The sequence below is a fragment of the Elephas maximus genome, chromosome 10, assembly GCF_024166365.1.
Source record: "Elephas maximus indicus isolate mEleMax1 chromosome 10, mEleMax1 primary haplotype, whole genome shotgun sequence".
Taxonomy (NCBI): domain Eukaryota; kingdom Metazoa; phylum Chordata; class Mammalia; order Proboscidea; family Elephantidae; genus Elephas; species Elephas maximus.
The window spans coordinates 104548890-104566803 of NC_064828.1; the positions used below are offsets into that span (position 1 = coordinate 104548890).

The 17914-nt window shown below is 39.5% G+C and overlaps 1 protein-coding gene across 8 annotated transcripts in view; it reads right to left on the bottom strand.

The window, feature by feature from the left end:
* The window catches only part of RPS6KA5 (ribosomal protein S6 kinase A5), a 199889-nt gene that overhangs the window by 22397 nt on the left and 159578 nt on the right, over nucleotides 1-17914 (bottom strand). For 7 of the 8 annotated variants that reach the window (XM_049898429.1, XM_049898427.1, XM_049898428.1 and 4 more), the window contains 6 exons: nucleotides 12506-12656; nucleotides 10299-10460; nucleotides 8991-9116; nucleotides 8488-8621; nucleotides 7702-7795; nucleotides 3258-3428 (listed from right to left, as the gene is read on the bottom strand). In XM_049898429.1, the coding sequence (XP_049754386.1) occupies nucleotides 3258-3428; nucleotides 7702-7795; nucleotides 8488-8621; nucleotides 8991-9116; nucleotides 10299-10460; nucleotides 12506-12656 (838 nt within the window). Of the gene's footprint in view, nucleotides 1-3257; nucleotides 3429-7701; nucleotides 7796-8487; nucleotides 8622-8990; nucleotides 9117-10298; nucleotides 10461-12505; nucleotides 12657-13676; nucleotides 13759-17914 lie in introns of those variants that run through there. The other variant, XM_049898430.1, reaches the window with a different exon arrangement.

A 17914-nucleotide genomic window follows, 5' to 3' on the forward strand; every position in this document is an offset into this window, starting at 1 on the left:
TAAGGTTTAAAGATTATCTCAGGGTAAGAGTTTCATGGGTTCATCCACCCTCCACGGCTCCAGAAAGTGAAAAGTCCGTGAGAATTTGAAATTCTGTTCTACATTTTCCCCTTTTAATGTCAGACATTTTGTCTATGCTTTTTCCTCTGCCTGAATGTGGCCTCTACTTCCCCAACCAGTCTCCCTTTCAGCCTGGCTCATGTACACCTACTCCTTATTTAGAGTTATTACCCTAAGCATCCCACCAGACTAATGTTAGATCTTCTTACGTTTCCTCCAAGCACTGTTTACTTTTCCTTTCTGGCACCTACCACTTTTGTATTATTAATGGGTTCATCCCCCATTAGACCATAATTCCATGTGGGCAGGGGCTATGTTTACCTTATTTATGACTGTATTCCCAAGGCCTGGCCCTACAGTAGGTGCTTGGTAAATATTTGTTAATTAAATAAAGTCAGAAACAAAATAGTTATATAATATCTAGTATAGTCTGTTAAAGAAGACATGGATATATATACTACACTTCAGAAATACTTCCTCCAAGGCAGTTAAACATTTTTTGGTGCTTAAAGATATTATCCCTCAATTATTCAGAAAACATTGTTATTTTGAGTCATTCATTCACCAAAGCTTCTGGATCACTAAGGCTTTGTACTATGCCTCTGTGCTGACCACATGCTTAATAACTGCTAACTGTACTGATGAGTAATTTTTATCAGTACATTAAGCTAGGAGCCACAGTAATTGAGTCCAATTATACTGTCTTTAGAAATCTTAACAAAATCTGTCATGTCTTTATGTTCATTAAATTATTTTCTAGCTCTAGGACATTTGGTTTGTTAACAGTATTTTAACTGAAGTAAAAGATATCACAGAAGGCTTCATCAATACAAAGAAAAACCTTCTAAGCCTTCCACTTAACAGTGAAAAATGAATAAAGTGGGAGGAAAGAGAAAAGGCAAAAAAAAAAAAAAAAATGAAGTTCTCTTAAATTTTCTATCATCTAACGTTTAATCCTGAATTTGTGATGGAATTAAAATGTGGGTATAAATAGATGTAAGATTTCCTCACAGTTGAAGTGTGGTCGGGACAAGTCTTTCAGCAAACGACAGCCGAGCCCCTCTGCAGTGTACAGGCACTGTGCTATATATGGAGCACAGACGAAGCATACTCGGCCCCGCCTTCACTGAGCCTGCTGGGTCTTGGGAATGACTTGAGTTCATTCTATATTAAGATCCATGAGGTCCTTGCCCTTTGTCCTTGAAGTGGAAGAAATGGAGGGAATAAGGGGACACGGCGTGCACTTTTGTTCTGGTGACTGTGACCGCTCCCTGAGCATGTGAGGCCTGAGCACACTGCTCAGTTAGCTCCCCGCCTTCACAGCTCATGTGGAGAGTGAGACGGTGAGATAGCCCTTCTGCCTGAAACCCATCTGATACACATTTTCCTTACTCTTTCAAAAGTATGGGAACCTACCAGTTTGGAAAGTACAAAGCAACTTATCAAGAATGATGTCAGGCAGGTTCTAAAATTACCTGATTCTCACCTAGAATTTAGGATTTGCCTATGCAGAAAATGAATGTCACATAAACATCCACCAAAAGATACATAATCAAATCTTTAAATGCTACGTCAATAGGAAAAAGACTAAACTTTTTGTTTGGGAATAATGTACTCTGCCATTTAAAAGTCAAAGTGAAAGCTATTTTATCATGAAAATGTTAACACAAAGGTACATTTTCATTTCTCCAAATGAAGGCTTGATTTAGAACTAAAACTTGCAGTACAATGTTCAAAACAATCTGACGATTCTGCTTCATTTCAAATGACTACTTAAAAGAACAGCTTTATCACAAATAAGAAGAATTAAGCTACAGAAGTGCATTTTTCTTAGTCAAGTAGGAGCATAAATTTAAATTTGCTGGAGAGGACAGTTGTAGCATTTGAAACTCATGAGATGACAGGTGGTCAGTTATCAAAGAATAAAACATGTGAAAATGAATTCTGTACAGTCATGGAACGGATCTTTTCAATTAAAAAAAATTACATGCTTGTTCCTTGTCTATCAAGAAAACATTGAAGTGGTGTGCTTTCACATTTAAAAATAGACAGCCAGTCTCCAACATACAGAGCACCATATTCTCAGTGGGCGTCACGTAGGCGAGTGAGAACCCTGCTGGAGGAAGCAGCCGGGCAGCAGTCGTAGCTGCAGGTTCTTAAGACAATTCACTTTTGATTAGTAGCTAGCAGTATGAACAACAATAGAAGGTACGGAGACGTGAGCTTAAATGCGTTAAAAGAATCAATCAATTATGTTTGAATGCAAAGAATTCCAGTTTTAAAACTTCCTCCTCTAATAATCCAAGATAAATAGAAGGCAAAAACGGTGCTTTTAGAGGAACAGTTTTCTGTGGTGTGGCACACAAGGAATAAACATCAAGTCAACGATCCTCTTGACTGTATTTGAACGTGCATTGTAATCACATGCTAATTAAAAAATGAAGTGTTATTTTGGAGAGAATATATGTATAATTTTGCATATGGTAAAGGATGATTCATGATCATTTTAGAAATCGTGGGTTTCTAGTTTTCAATTTTCATTAGTATTTGCTGGTTTTCTAAAAGGGAGAAATATTCATGCTGATACAAAAGATATCATTTTAGAGTTAGAACCTTCTTTATTAACCTTTCAAAAGAAGTGAGATAAAAAAAGCTGCTACTCCTGCCTGTGGCCCAGCTCTGTAAACACGACAGTACCTGAGCAGAGCAGAGCACATGTAAAGATGGCACGGCTAATTCAATCAAGACAGTTCTTTATCTTTAAATATTTAGAAGAGGATTATATGCATCCCTATTCAGGAGTTCATCAATTTCATTAGAAATGTGGGAAAAAAAAAGGATTTCAAAACATATCATTTTTAAAAATCCACTAAAATGGTATATCGAGAAAGATTATTTTCTGCTACAAAAATTTCCATTGCTATTTTTAGTCCACAACTGTTACATAAAGTATTTCTTCCATAAAAGGCTCTCACACTTACAAATCTAACCTTAAGGTGATTTGCTGGGAAAAAAGAGACACATTTGTTTTAGACTGAAATAGAAAAAGAAAAAAGATCCAAGAAATCAGGTATTTGTAACAGGAAGCCCTAAAAGTGAAAACACCAAAACGACAGCAACAAAGCCCCACACGTATTTCAGGAATATTTAATAACGATGCTGAGGCTGGGTCTGTAAGAGGTGGTGCTATTTTATACCTCAGGTTTCAAGTCTCTGTGCACCACGCCCACATCGTGCATGTGGCTGACGGCCGAGACAAGCTTCCTCATGATATAGCTGGCTTCCGTCTCACTGAAGTGTTTCTTCTTCTTAATGCGTTCAAACAGCTCTCCGCCGTTCAGAAGTTCCATCACTAGGAACGTGTGAAGCTAGAAAAGAAAAGAATAACGTGCAGGGCCTTCATCAAGAGTAGAAGTCTATTAACGCAGACAACATTTCTGTATCAGAAAATGATTATCACCACTAAGTTTAAATAATCCCTTGTTAAAATAATCAAAAGCAATGCTTGTATTTTAGAGGAAAGAGCTGGAGGACGATGTGAATTTTTTAGAATTCTATTTCGGTAATGGAAAATTTCAAGTACTGCAATGAAATCTTTATGTATCTCTTCCTTGACTAATTCTTTCATTTTAGTTCCACTCCAACCCTCTGTATCAAATTTACACATTTTTCTTTTTAAAGTGTGACCTCGTCCTGACAATACTGTTAAATTGTCTGCTTTAATTAATATAGAAGATTGTTGACTGAGTATGGGCAGCTGGCCTTGGGAGGCCCATTTAATAGCAAATTTCCCTTTTAAAAAAGGTATTGTTAGGTGACGTCATTTTGAAATCTCCTGTCAGGGCTCAACGGATTAGTTTCAGGCTTCCTGTTAAATACTCATGGTAAATGCCCCTAATTCACTGTGATTATTATTATTATTTTTATACTTGCTTTTGATCCTGATAGCATTATCTTAATTAGTTAACTTTATATGTTATATACTTACTATGCTTTGCATATATTTCCATAAAGAAAATAACGTAAGAGCTATTGAACAGGAAAGGACTTTTATCAACTCTCAAATGAACACAAATGGTTTAAAGATGTCAAAACAATACTCAGATTCAGGTGCTATGCATTACAGCACCAACTTTACTCACCAAACAAAATAAAATGTTTCTGTCATGGATTGAATTGTGTCCCCCAAATATATGTGTCAACCTGGTTAGGCCATGATTTCCAGTATTGAGTAGTTGTCCTCCATTTTGTGACTGTAATTTTATGTTAAAGAGGATTAGGGTGGGATTGTAACACCACGCTTACCCAGGTCACACCTCTGATCCAATGTAAAGGGAGTTTCTCTGGGGTGTGGTCTGTACCACCTTTTATCTCCCAAAAGATAAAAAGGAAAGGGAAGTGAGTGAGGAGCGGGACCTCATACCACCAAGAAGGCAGTGCAGGGTGCAGATCATGTCCATTGGACCCAGGGTTCCTGTGTGGAGAAGCTCCTAGTTCAGGAGAAGACTGACGAGAAAGACCTTTCTCCAGAGCCTACACAAAGAGAAAGCCTTGTCCTGGAGCTGCCGCCCTGACTTTGGACTTCTAGCCTACTAGACTGAGAAAATAAATTTCTCTTTGTTGAAGCTATCCACTTGTGGTATTTCTGTTATAGCAGCACTAGATGACTAAGTCAGCTTCCTTGTGAGTTAGCAAAAACTGTACATGTTGGACAAATTATAAAAGGTGAACAACCCTTTTAATAAGAGAATTGGTCCCAGGCTACTGAAGAGCGAGCTAATTTGAGTTTCTACATTAAAAAAATAAAAAAGGTCAAGGTTGAAGGTCTGCTACAGGCATAGGCCAGTAAGCTTTAAAAAAATTGGAAGGCAATATCTACAGCGGTTAAAGTTTAGGTTTTAGAGTCAAGGAGTCCCTGGGTGGTGTAAATGGTTAACACGCTCAGCTGTGAACCGAAAAGCTGGAAGTTCCTGTCCGCCCAGAGGCACTTCAAAAGAAAGCCCGGGTGATCTACTTCCCAAAAATCAGCCACTGAAAACCCTATAGAACACAGTTCTACTCTGACACGCATGAAGTTGCCATGAGTCAGTATTGATTTGAGGGCAACTGGTTTTTTAGAGTCAAAAAGACTTTGCCTCTCTGAATTTTGGCACCCTTACCAATAAAATGTAGAAAACAATGAGAAAATGTATGTGTGGCAGGCTGACTAATGGGCCCTCAAAGATGCCCACATCCTAATCCCTTAGACCTGTGAATGTTACCTTATATGGCAAAAGGGCCTTTTCGGATGTGATTAAGATCTTGAGATGGGAAGGTTGTCCTGGACTATCCAGGTGTGTCCTATGTAATCACAAGTGTCTTATCAGAAGAAGGCCAGAGAATGAGAGCAGTAGGAGATGTGACTATGAAAGGCAGAAGTTGGAGTGATGCATGGAAGAGGTCATGAGTCAAGGAATGTGGTGGCCTTTTGAAGCTAAAAAGGGCAAGTACATGGACTCTCCCATAGAGGCTCCAGAAGAAAGCAGTCCTGCTGAAACCTTGACTTTAGACCAGTGGGAATTCTGACTTCCAGAACTGTAAGGGAATAGCTTTGTGTTGTTTTAAGCCATTAAATTTGGGTAATTTGCTACACCAGCAATAGGAAACAAATGCAGTAAGTAAAGCACAAATCATGGTACCCAAAATGAACTGTACTACTGCACAGTCAAAAGTTGAAGACCTATCCACAATCAATTTCACCCATCAGTTGAAAAGAAGGCTGCATAGATATGTGGATGATCTAAGCAACTGTGTCACCATTACAAAAAAAGAAAAAACAGCCCAAGGTATATTTCAACAACTTCATATTACAGTGATAATATATTTATACTGGTAGGTACAGGATTATATCATGAGACAATTTATATTTCAGTAACTCTTAAATATAAAAGTAGTTATTAATAAATTTAACCTGAGACGCACACACAAAAAAATCTGGGACACAGTTCCTGAGACCTGACATCAGCTTGAAGGTTAGAAATCAAAAGTCATTCTTGGGATACAGCTAGAGACATACCTGCACAGGGTGGGTTATCTAAGGTCACCTACCTATTCCTTGATTGTTAAGTGAATTTATCTCTATATCATCTTCAGCAAGAGATCGTCCAGCCTCTTCTTAAATATCTCCAGTCGATAGGGGACTCACTACCTCCACTACAGCTGAGTAGCTCCAGCGGGTGGGAGACAGCACAGGAGCAGGCAGAGCAGTCTCCCCACCCCCGAGCCTTTGCTTCAATAGGCATTCCTTCTCTGACTATGAGAGCCAAAGAGAGAGGATGATGTCCTTTCTGGGTGCTCACTTTCCTGATGTGAAAACCAGAGCATGTTTTTACCTCTGAGTCAGAATCAGCTTGACGACAATAGATCTGGTTTTGTTTTCAAGGCAGTAGAACAATGGCACTAAAAGCTCGGGCTCGGAACTTGTACTGCTTAGGTTCAGATCCCAGCATCACAATGTACAAGGTGTGAGGCTCTGTTATTTCTGTGAGTTCCATTTTCTCACCTCATAGGGTTACTATGTTGTTGTGTGCTGTCGAGTTGATTCTGACTCACAGCGACCCTGTGGGACAGAGCAGAATTGCCCCATATGGTTTCCTAGGCTGTAATCTTTACAGGAACAGATTGCTAAGTCTTTTCTTCTATGGAGCAACTGGTGGGTTTGAACCACCAACTTTCAGTTGGCAGCCGAGTGCTTAACCATTATGCCACCAGGAATCCTTAGGGTTACTACATGGCCTGAATAAGATAATACATATAGAATGTCTAGTATGGTACCCGGATCACATAAGGTATGCAATAAGGAACAGAAGCATTTTATAATCATGAGGCTACTGCTGTTTCTGCCTGGCTTCATCATGATGGATCATTCCTGGTCACAGTGCTAGGGGAGATTTCAACGTGGCAGAGAACCAGACTGCAGCTACCTAGGTCAAGTAGCACAATGAAGACAGCCTAGAATTGGAGACCAGGTTCTCTCTGTTAGATTTTTACCAGCTTGCTGTGTGACCTTGGACAAGTCTCACAACCCTTCTGAACCTCAATTTCTTCACTGGTAAAATTAGGGCAAACCATACCCAGGCTAGGTTTTAGCCCTTGTGCCTAGTGTGTTGTCATAAGGACTGTGTCATTCTACCCAGTCTTGAGGGGGAAAGAAACTGTAATGGAGCATTTCTGCCATGGTGGGTGGCAGTGGGACAGGCTGGGAAGGAGACGAGGACCTAACACAAAGGCGTCCTCTCCACATCCATAGTTTTGGGCTTCTGCGCTAGGTTCCTGTGGGGGGCAGTGTGACCTGGCCTGTGGTCTGAGCAGAATTTGCCACCTGGAGCAAGAAAGTAAAAGATGAGTATCCTTGCCTTTCTGCTCCTCTTTGCTCTTGAGCTAGCAGTAATTAGGTCTAAGACTCTAGAAGTAGAAGGAAAGTTGAACGCTGAACAAATACTGATACTGGGGACTGAGGGGCATGCAGGGATTAAGCGATGGGGGGCAGCAGCTGATGTGGCAATAAACACAGTGCTGTCAAGCCCTGCCCCACTATCTTCCTTCCACATCATATGGGAACCCTGTATGTAGATTAGGGTACACAGAATAAAAGTGTAATACCTGATCATGAAAAACTTCATGCAACTTCACTATATTGGGGTGTCCTTCGCAGAGTTTCAGAGCTGTGATTTCTTTCTGAGTATTGGCTTCCATCCTGCAAGATGAAGCAGTCGCCTCTATATATCTCTTCAAGTAAGTTTCTATGTCAGTACTGCCCCAAAGCTAATTTTGTATTTACAGTACACTCAAATTATATGTGTCAAAATATCAGAATGCGGTTTCCATGAAAGTAATGAATCATTCTACCCACCAGAAGAAGTAACACATTATTATGGAGAAAATTATTATATCTGAGTCAGAAAACAGCTTGTTATATGAAGAAATGGATGTTATACTTGCCCGACAACTTGGTAACAAGAATATACAATCAAGGTGGTAATAGCCAGTTACAATTAAAAAAAACCTAAAACTAGCTGGCTCTCAAAGCTACCAGGAGCTTGCTAAATAATTTCAGAGAGAAGTATCTCAAATATACAACTAAGAGGAATGGCAATAGCTGCTGAAATCACTAAGTAAGTCTGATTAAATGTTATTGCCACAATTAAATTTTCTCATACTAAACTCAAAAACATATCATACCATGATTTAGGCCTAAAATGGATTACTTTATCAGAAAACATCTATTACAGCTAAGAGTATAACGGTCATCTGATGAGCCAAGTGGCTAAACCCACAGGTAAAAAGGTTTAACATATACTGTTGATTTCCTTTTCAATATGTATCTTCAATTACAAAATGCATTGACTAGCATGAATACACAAGAAAGACTACCAAAAACGGTCATACCTTTTGCTGATTATTTTGACTGCAAATGCTTGGTTACTTTTTTTGTGTATGCACTTCCGACAAATTGAAAAACTTCCTTCTCCTAATGGTTTGTCCTTCAGATCAAGGTCATAGTGTTGATAGAATGGAGAGTCCTGCAAAGAAATCAACATCATTTAACTTAAGAAAATACAAAATTGTATAGTCATAGAAAATTATCAATATTAATAAATATGAATCGAATAAATTTATAATATTCTAAAATTCACCTTTTGAATAAATTTATATTCCAAAATTTATCCTTTTTTAGCTCATCTGAATTTCCATCTATATCATTTATTTAAGACATGCAGTTCTGTATCTCTGTAACAAGGTGCTCACGCAAATGATGTTAGTAATTCTCCAGGGCAAACACTGCTACTCCCATTTACTCATTTTTTAAACTGCCCTTTAGGTAAATGGAATGTCTGTTAAGTTTATGTTGACAGACTTGAGGACGTTAACCACTCATGCAAACCATATACCTTCATCATGGCACTCCGGGCGACATTTGTCACTCCAGGACGTTCAACTCCCATGTGAAACTGAAGTGGATCTATGACGGCTGCATTACGCTTGAAGAGAATAGAAGGGGCGACAAAGGAATAGCCCTAAAAAAGAAAAGGAAAGGTAAAGAAGACTTGAGGTCTTCCAGTTTGGCACAGACTAGACTGTGATGATTTTCTTTTTTCCTTACACCAAGAAAAAAGAATGAGAACACACCAATATTTGTTGAGATGAATCTAATTTAACTTTATTTGCAATTTAAAATGCAGGGTCATTTCAAATCAACAGAAAATATTTTTCAGAAGGAGATGATGCCATCTTCTGGTAGAATCAAACCAATTCCAAATGAAAGGCAGAAAAATACTTCCTTCCCATTCTACCCCTGAAATCTGACTCATAGCTGTATGCTTTAGCACGGCTGAGAAAAGTTCGCTAATACACACAGCTATCTTCTCAAAAAAGATATAGCTATCAGGTAAAACGGTCCAGTGCTACCAGTTTTCAAACTAGAAAAAGAGCAAGTTTCATTACAATTAGTTTCTAATTCAGCGATTACTTGATTCTTATTTTACCTTTTCAGAACTAAATTTAAAATTGAGGTTTACAATAAGAAATAACATCTAACGGCAGAATGATGTGCTGAACCAAGAGCGGTACGATGGGTCAGTTCACGCGAGAACATTCACTAGTTCATTCAACAAACACTTCTCTAATATCTGCTATGATCCTGGCCCTGTGCCAGACACTGGTGATACAGAATGTGACCAGATCAGATCCCTCAATAGATGCACTTACAGGAATCAAAGAAGTCAAGGCATGATGCCATCTGATAGAATATTTTATCTTAAATGGAGATAAAATGGAGCATCTTGATAAACCATTTCCTAAAAATAAAACCCTTTCTAATTTTTTTTTTAATAGCTGGAAAGCAGTTAAGATTATATACTGAAGATAAAGAATCAGAAAACACCTTATTAACTAAAGAACATTTCATATGAACAGAGGTAAAATAAATTAGTACTCAATTTTCTATTAAAAAAGCCTGAAAAAACAAAACATCTGGTATAAAATCAACACTTCTTTATATAAACAATAAACCATAAACAATATCTGCTATTCAGCAAATCATAAGCTTCATCAGCATTTCGCAGTATCTTTGCATTTAATAATTGTGAAAAGATTAAACTTTTCTTATGCTGCTGAAAAACAATTTCAATATAGGAAAAGTAATCCTTTCTTCCAACGCACATATGGCCACTGCACGCATGCACACGCTGGGGGGTTACCTGGAACAGCCTCTCGGAGCTCTGGGGCAGGGCTGCGGGCGAATAGGTGGGATCCATTTCTGTGAACTCTTCCGCAAAGTTACTCACGTCTAATTCATCTCGAATGACTGGCTTAAATGGTGCGGGCACTTTTTTGGCAGCTAAATCATCCCAATTTATTTTCTAAGGGAGAGAAAGAAAATTGGTACAAAGTAGAAATTAACAAAGTGAACATATAGTTCCTAAAAATAACAACTATAATTTGGAATTCTAATTGATTAGTAGAAAGAGAGGCTAAAAATAGGGCACATATTTCAAACCAATTATTGCTGTTGTTAGGTGCTGTCGAGTCAGTTCCAGGTCACAGAGACCCCAGGCACAGCAGGTCCGGACCATCCCCACAATCACTGCTCTGTCTGAGTCCACTGTCGCAGCCATTGCGTCAAGCCATCTGACTGAGGGCCTTTCTCTTTCTCAATGACCCTCTGCTTTACCAAGCATGATGGCTTTCTCCAGGGACTGGTCCCTCTTGATAGCATGTCCAAAGTACCTAAGACAAAGTCTCACCGTCCTTGGTTCTAAGGGGCATTCTGGTTGTATATATTCTAAGACAGATCTGTTCGTTCTTCTGGCAGTCTATGGCATATTAAATATTCTTCACCAACACTACAATTCAAATGCATTCAAGCAAGAGCACATTTTCTGACTGGGAGATGCTACGGTTTCACATCACTTTGGGATCTGGTGTCCTCTGGGAAGCAGGCGGGGACACCAAGACACCCACGTTCACCCTTAGGGATATCAAAGAAAAAATATTTTGTCCTCAGACTCCTGAGAAAGGTCTTAAGTTTAAAAAAAAAAAAAAAAGCAATAAAGGGCTTTAAAATACTCTATGGATATGAACGTTGTGGTTGTTGTTAGGTGTTGTCGAGTCGGTTCCAACTCATAGTGACCCTATGCACAACGGAACGAAACACTGCCGGGTCCTGAGCCATCCTCACAGTCATGAAGACGAATACCGATTCTAAAAGAATGTTCCTATTTTCTAGAGGCAATGTTACTTAGCTCTACCACTGTTCTTGCTTTTCCTCCTGGTCATCTGGCAAGATTAAAATATAAGCCAATTTACTATGAATCGTGTAACTGCTCATGTTGGTAATCTTACATGATGCCGACTACCACACTGATGCAACCACTCTCAGTCGTTATATTCACGCCTTCTAAACACTGTCTCTGATCTCCCCCATGGACAGTCCCAGGTTCCCCTCCACTCATGGCAGACATTTACTGTCTGATTAATTGCTATGTTTTTATATTATTCAAACCCAACCATCTGTTCTGTTTTCTTTATGTTCCTTCGAGTCACTTAAAACAACTTCAGATAATACTTACTGGATTAAATCCCACAGCTTTCCTATTACCGTATTTCCTCGAATCTACATCAATTCTAAGATTTCCCATTATGTACCACTAGAAAGAAAAAAAAGCTTTACCAACGAGAATAGTAAGATGCTGTCCACTGCAAGATACAAACAGACTTCAGGGATGGTACAATGTAAAAACCTGTATTTCTTGATTGATAAAATTCAGTTATGTTTAATCAACATAAAATGTTTCTATTATGCCCCCTGGTGGATGCTATGGAGATAAATTCATGAAATTATATAGCTCTTTAGATTTTTCAGCTAAAATGGGTTTTAAGAGATCATTTAATTCAACATTTTTTCTTTGATCCATGAGGAAACTGAAGCCCAGAAATAAGAACTGACCATTTCACTTGAAGATGAGGTGGCAGACGAGTCAGGATTAAAACACAGTCTGATCTTGACTTTCAGTTAGTTTCTTTCCTCTTTGTGGCTGTAATGGTTTCCATCACCAGCGTTATCACTTGTGTTTGGCTATTGTACATACACTAAGAGAGGCTTCGAGAGTACAGGTGTCATTTTAAGAAACATGTCGCTAACAGGAGAATATTTAGTATGTAAAAATTGAGTATTATTATAGTCTTCCCCATCTCTGCTCCATTTAGAAGAAAAAAATACCATTTAGGTCTTTACAAGTAGAATGCTGGTCCTTCCTAAAGAGTCTTTGTCGTTTATAAAAGGCACAACTGTATGTGAAAATCAGGGGAAAGACTCCAAGAAGCACGGTGTTCACTCAGTCCACCAAGAATGCTGAGCACAGTGAACACAAGAGGGGTATGAAGGCATCTGTTCAGTACATTTTACCTGAAAGAAGAGATGCTCTTTGATTTCATCTGCATCACGTGGACCACATCCCAATCTTTTCTTGGGATCTTTCATCAGAAGACGTTTGATCAGGTCTTTGGCTACAGCACTCATGTCTTGGGGATATGGAGGCTCACTTTTTAATATTCTCCTGTAGGCAGATAAAACCTGCTGTTAAAACAACCAGAGGACTAAGTTTCATGGTGCTGGCATTTTAAAGCAAAAGCCAGTATAGTGAAACAAATTTTGAAATTGAACTATATGTGGACAATGGAAATGAAGATAGTTAAATAAGACACCATGGAAACAATTTCTGAAATTTAAAAATTAACAGGAACAAAAAGTATTGGACCATTTTTCAGTATAAATCAACCCTGATAGGACACTACCATCCCAAATATCTGATTAAAAAAAAAAAAAGGGAAGGCTTAGGGCAGATTAGACCTCCTATCCATGGATTAGATTCTATGATTAAAGATTTCATGATGAAAACAGATACACTGAATTCAGCACTCAGATTTAAAAGGACAGGAGAGAGCCCAACAAACCTGCCTCACTCATCTTTCCCTGTGTGCCAGCAAACACACGGAGCCAGCAGGAGTGCAGAGGAAGCAAGACTGAGACCAGGTGAGTCAGAACCACTTGGATATGGCTCAGCTGTTGATATCTGAAAATAGGCACTAGAGCAAGGAGCTCTTCATGGGGTGAAAGCATCTGCTACTAGAAAACAGGCAGGCAAGCTCTACGAGGCAGAGAGAGCTCCGAGACAGAGAAAAGTCTGCTACTTACTATGGAAAATAAAAAATTTAGATCATCAAATTCCTTGATGAGATATCTGGATTTATTCTAAGGGCACAGAAGAAAACAATCTAATCCAAATGTACCTTTCTTCCTTCTTAAAAGCCAGACCGATAATTTAATGATAAAGAACAAAAGAGAAAGACTGAAATTAAGAAACAATACAGTGTACATGGAGATAAAGTTACTCAATTTTTTGAGTCTACATAAATATCTTGTGCATTAAAATATTAACAACTGTTACAGAACAAAAACAGATAATAAACATGTAAGAGACAGCACAGTGCGGTGAGTAAGAGCACGGTCTTGGAGCCAGACTGAGTTCAAACACTAAAGAGAGGAGTCAAGCAGCAGGTCTAAGAAGGCAACTCACTGAGGGTCCAGGGGCTCCCTGTTGTCCCTATAAATGGGGTGGCACAGGGTTTTCTTAGCAGGGTAGAGAGGCTCTGAAGTCCATTCCTGTTAGAAAACCACAGTTTCAGGAACAGGGCCAGAGATCTGGGTTTGGGTGGTGCAGAGAAACAGCTTACAGCAGGCTTAAACCTGTTCTCCAGATGATCATCTTGGATTTACCTTCTTCTCACACTGTTTGCTTGAACTGCACTTGGTTAAAATAAACGTGATGTGGCATCTGGGGTCTTAAATGCTAACAAGTGGCCATCTAAGATGCATCAATTGGTCTCAACCCATCTGGATCAAAGGAGAATGAAGAACACCAAGGTCGCACGATAACTATGAGCCCAAAAGACAGAAAGGGCCACATGAACTAGAGACTTACATTATCCTGAGACCAGAAGAACTAGATGGTGCCCAGCCACAACTGATGACTGGCCTGACAGGGAGCACAACAGAGAACCCCTGAGGGAGCAGGAGAACAGTGGGATGCAGACCCCAAATTCTCATAAAAAGACCAGACTTAATGGTCTGACTGAGACTAGAGGAATCCCAGGGGTCATGGCCCCCAAACCTTCTGTTGGCCCAGGACAGGAACCATTCCCGAAGACAACTCATCAGACATGGAAAGGACTGGACAATGGGTTGGAGAGATGCTGATGAAGAGTGAGCTACTTGTATCAGGTGGACACTTGAGACTGTGTTGGCATCTCCTTTCTGGAGGGGAGATGGGAGGGTAGAGAAGGTTAGAAACTGGCAGAACGGTCACGAAAGGAGAGACTGGAAGGAGGGAGCAGACTGACTCATTAGGGGGAGAGTAAATGGGAGTATGTAGTAAGGTGTATATAAGCTTATATGTGACAGACTAACTTGATTTGTAAACTTTCACTTAAAGCAATAAAAATTATTAAAAAAAAAAAGTGAACCTTCGGCTCTACCAGGTTACTATGTAAGTGACTCCTGACAGGCGAACTGCATCTGAACTGGGAGGTCTGTGAGTGGGCACACAGGCCCTGAGGCTCTTCTTGTCCAGGACTATTGAAAAGACTTTCAGAAAACACAAGCCACTCTGTATCATCTCTTATACCTAAGGGTATCCTTGTGGAAAAGCTATGCTCATGGGCAGTTACAGGCATAGTTCTTGTGCTGGGGCCCCTCCATGCTGGGGCAGTCCATACCCACCTACACGGTCTCTTCACTGTCACTGAAGGTGTCCACTGTGGGCCAGGGAGTCCTGCCCAGGTTGCTGAAAGGACCCTGATGAAGATGTGATTAACGTTGTCATGCCGATATATTGTTTCCTGTCCTGCACCTTTCTATAAACCAAAGTAAAACTTGTGCCAGATTATATAGCCTATTGACCTGTGAGTGTGAATGTCCATCTGTACCTGAGACCACTGCTGGCAACGCAGAATGGGCATTGCAGAAGTGAGACTCCCAGTCCTAACAATACTGGAGCATTCTGCAACAAGGGCAGAGAGAGATTTCTTGAGTGTTGCTGCCACTTTACTTATGCCAATGTGCTTGATTTCTGCATTAGTAACAACCCAGTTATTTTTTTCTTGCTTCAAAATGGACTTGAGAAACTCCAGAAATGAACTGCAACTCAGTAGGACCCAAATCAATCTCATATCCCTCTGTAAAATCAGAACCAGCTTTGAGTTGGTGTATCACGTTAAATACTTTATGTTCATTTAATCCATGCAACAATCCTATCAAAAGGCTGCTCTCATTATCCCTGTTTTACAGATGTAGAAAGACCCCTTCTAAAAAACCAAGAAATACTAATATGAATTAAGATTCCAACATCTGTTTGAGAATGTGGATGATTTTAGTATTCATCTCCAAGGATAAGCACATACCAACCCAGCTACGAAAATTCTGAAAAAAAGATAATTAGGGAAGGATTTGCCTAACTACATATTAAAATGTATTATAAAACAAAATAGAAAAATTGAGGTGCTAGCAAAACAAATCAACCAAATACAATGAACAAACAACAACAAAAAAAACTTGAAAAATCATCCAGGTATACAAAAAAAACTTACACTATTTTTTAAAAGTGACCAACCAACATAGAAAAGACTGCACTGTTCAACAGGTGTGCTGGGGAAACCAGCTATTTGGGAAACAAACAAGTTTGATCCTTGCCTTATATCACATCCCCAAATTAACTCCAAATGGCTTGAGGAGTGAGTTACATGTAAAATACAAAATGAAATAAAGTTAAAATCTATAATATAAAAATGAATATGACATTTCTTCCCATTCACGAATGTTAGGTTTCTGAAAACCCGTGGCAGAAGAAATCCACAACCCATTAGTTTCAGGATTTACAGATTGAACAGGGTGAGGACATCAAGATTAAAATGAAGACTCTGATGGACAGAGGGATGGATAGATGGCAGATACATAATACACAAGAATGGTAAAATACTCATGGTAGAATCTAGGTGTCCACTGTAAAAAAAACTTTTCCATATGCTTGAAATTTTTGTAATAAAATATTAGGGTAAAAAGTGAACCTACGAAATTTTCCTTGCGTTTCATATGTTCACTAAAATATAATAATAAAGAACTAAGTTAAAAGTTAACACAAAAGAATTAGCAATAATGGGCAATGCTCACTTTTTCATGCCACTAAGGTCTTTACTCAGGTGTTGCCTTATCAGAGAGGTCTTCTCCAACTATTTTATCAAAAATAGCTGCCTGCCCACTCCTTATCCCTTTAAATTGTTTTATTTTTCTTTAAGACATTTATAGCATATTATATATATCTATTTTTATTTTACTTCTTTCTCCCAACTAAAATGAAAGCTCTAAGTGAGTCAGGATTCTTTGTTTTGTTCACTGCTTTATTCCCAGGGCCCAGTACTTAGCACATAGCCAAGTACTCAACGAATATTTACTGGATAGATAACCATCTAATTGTTTTCCATCTACTACACCTCGCTCAGAGGTGGCCATGGCTTAGGGTAGAGCTGGGATCCTTTCATACCTACTATGGCTTTCACCGGCAGACCTCCCCCCATCCTTCTTCCTTTCTACACTCTTCTCTGTGGTCCAGTCAATGTTCTCAAAGCTTTTACTTCCGCACCCACCCATTATCTCTGGGGGCAGGATGAGAGATGTGGGCAATACAGAACCTGGATCTTGGGAGTCCCCTGGGGCCAAGTGGCTACAGGTAACAATAAAATGAAGGGAGTATACAGAGCCAAGAGCCGAGTGGAATGCAAGGAATTTCAGAGAGATAGCTAAATGGAAAAGAGCCAGAGGCAGACAGCAAGAGTCAGCACAGAGACAAGGTTGTTTATTGTCCAAAAGAATGAGGCCCTGCCAGGACGCCACATACTATGCAAGGATGCTGACATATACGCTAGTGAGCTCATGAGGACAGCAGGGCACTCCAGAGACCAAAATAAATGACAGAGCCACGAACATGCAAGGCTGCCTTCTTCCCTCCACAACTTTGGCTAGTATGTATGAGGCTGAGCTTTGAGATGTCCGGTTGATGGGAACAGTGAGGAACTGGCTGGGGTAGTGACCAGAGGCAGTAGTTAAGTACCTACACAGGCCATCATTCTGGAAATATAGCCAGAGCAGAGAGGTGGCGCAGAGAAGGATAAAGGAAGCATAAAAACTGATAACCAGACCGATTGTGCTTCTGATGCACCTTCTCCATAACTGGAAGGATTATTCAGAGCCCCAAACCCTCTACCTCCCTAGAGAGTGGCTATGAGGGCACATGAGTAATACAGCATGCTTCATTCCCACCCCCATGCGTTATGCAAGTGAAGTAGGAGTAGAAAGATTAAAAGGATGATGAGAAGAAAGAAGATAACAAAGCTGAGGCTTATGAGTGTTCCTCTCCCTGCTACATCCCTTCCCCTACTAGGTTCTCGTCTGAAGCTGTTGCAATTATGTCATGCAGAAGAATGTCCAGGTGAATAGCTACTGTGACAAACATTAATAGATTTTGAGTAACTCGTCAAAAAGTTTGGTATGAATGTTTTGCTGTGTATATTTTCACCATAATTAAAAAAGAAAAAAAAAAAACCTGGGAAACACAGACTTTGCTATTGGGTACAAAAATACCTAAAACGAGGAAGAAAAAAACCGACTAGCACACTGGGAGTCAAGAAGGCTTTATAAAATATGCTGATAAAAGATGCTGTCATAAAGACATAACGATAAGAAAGCCAAGGAAAATCTGAGACT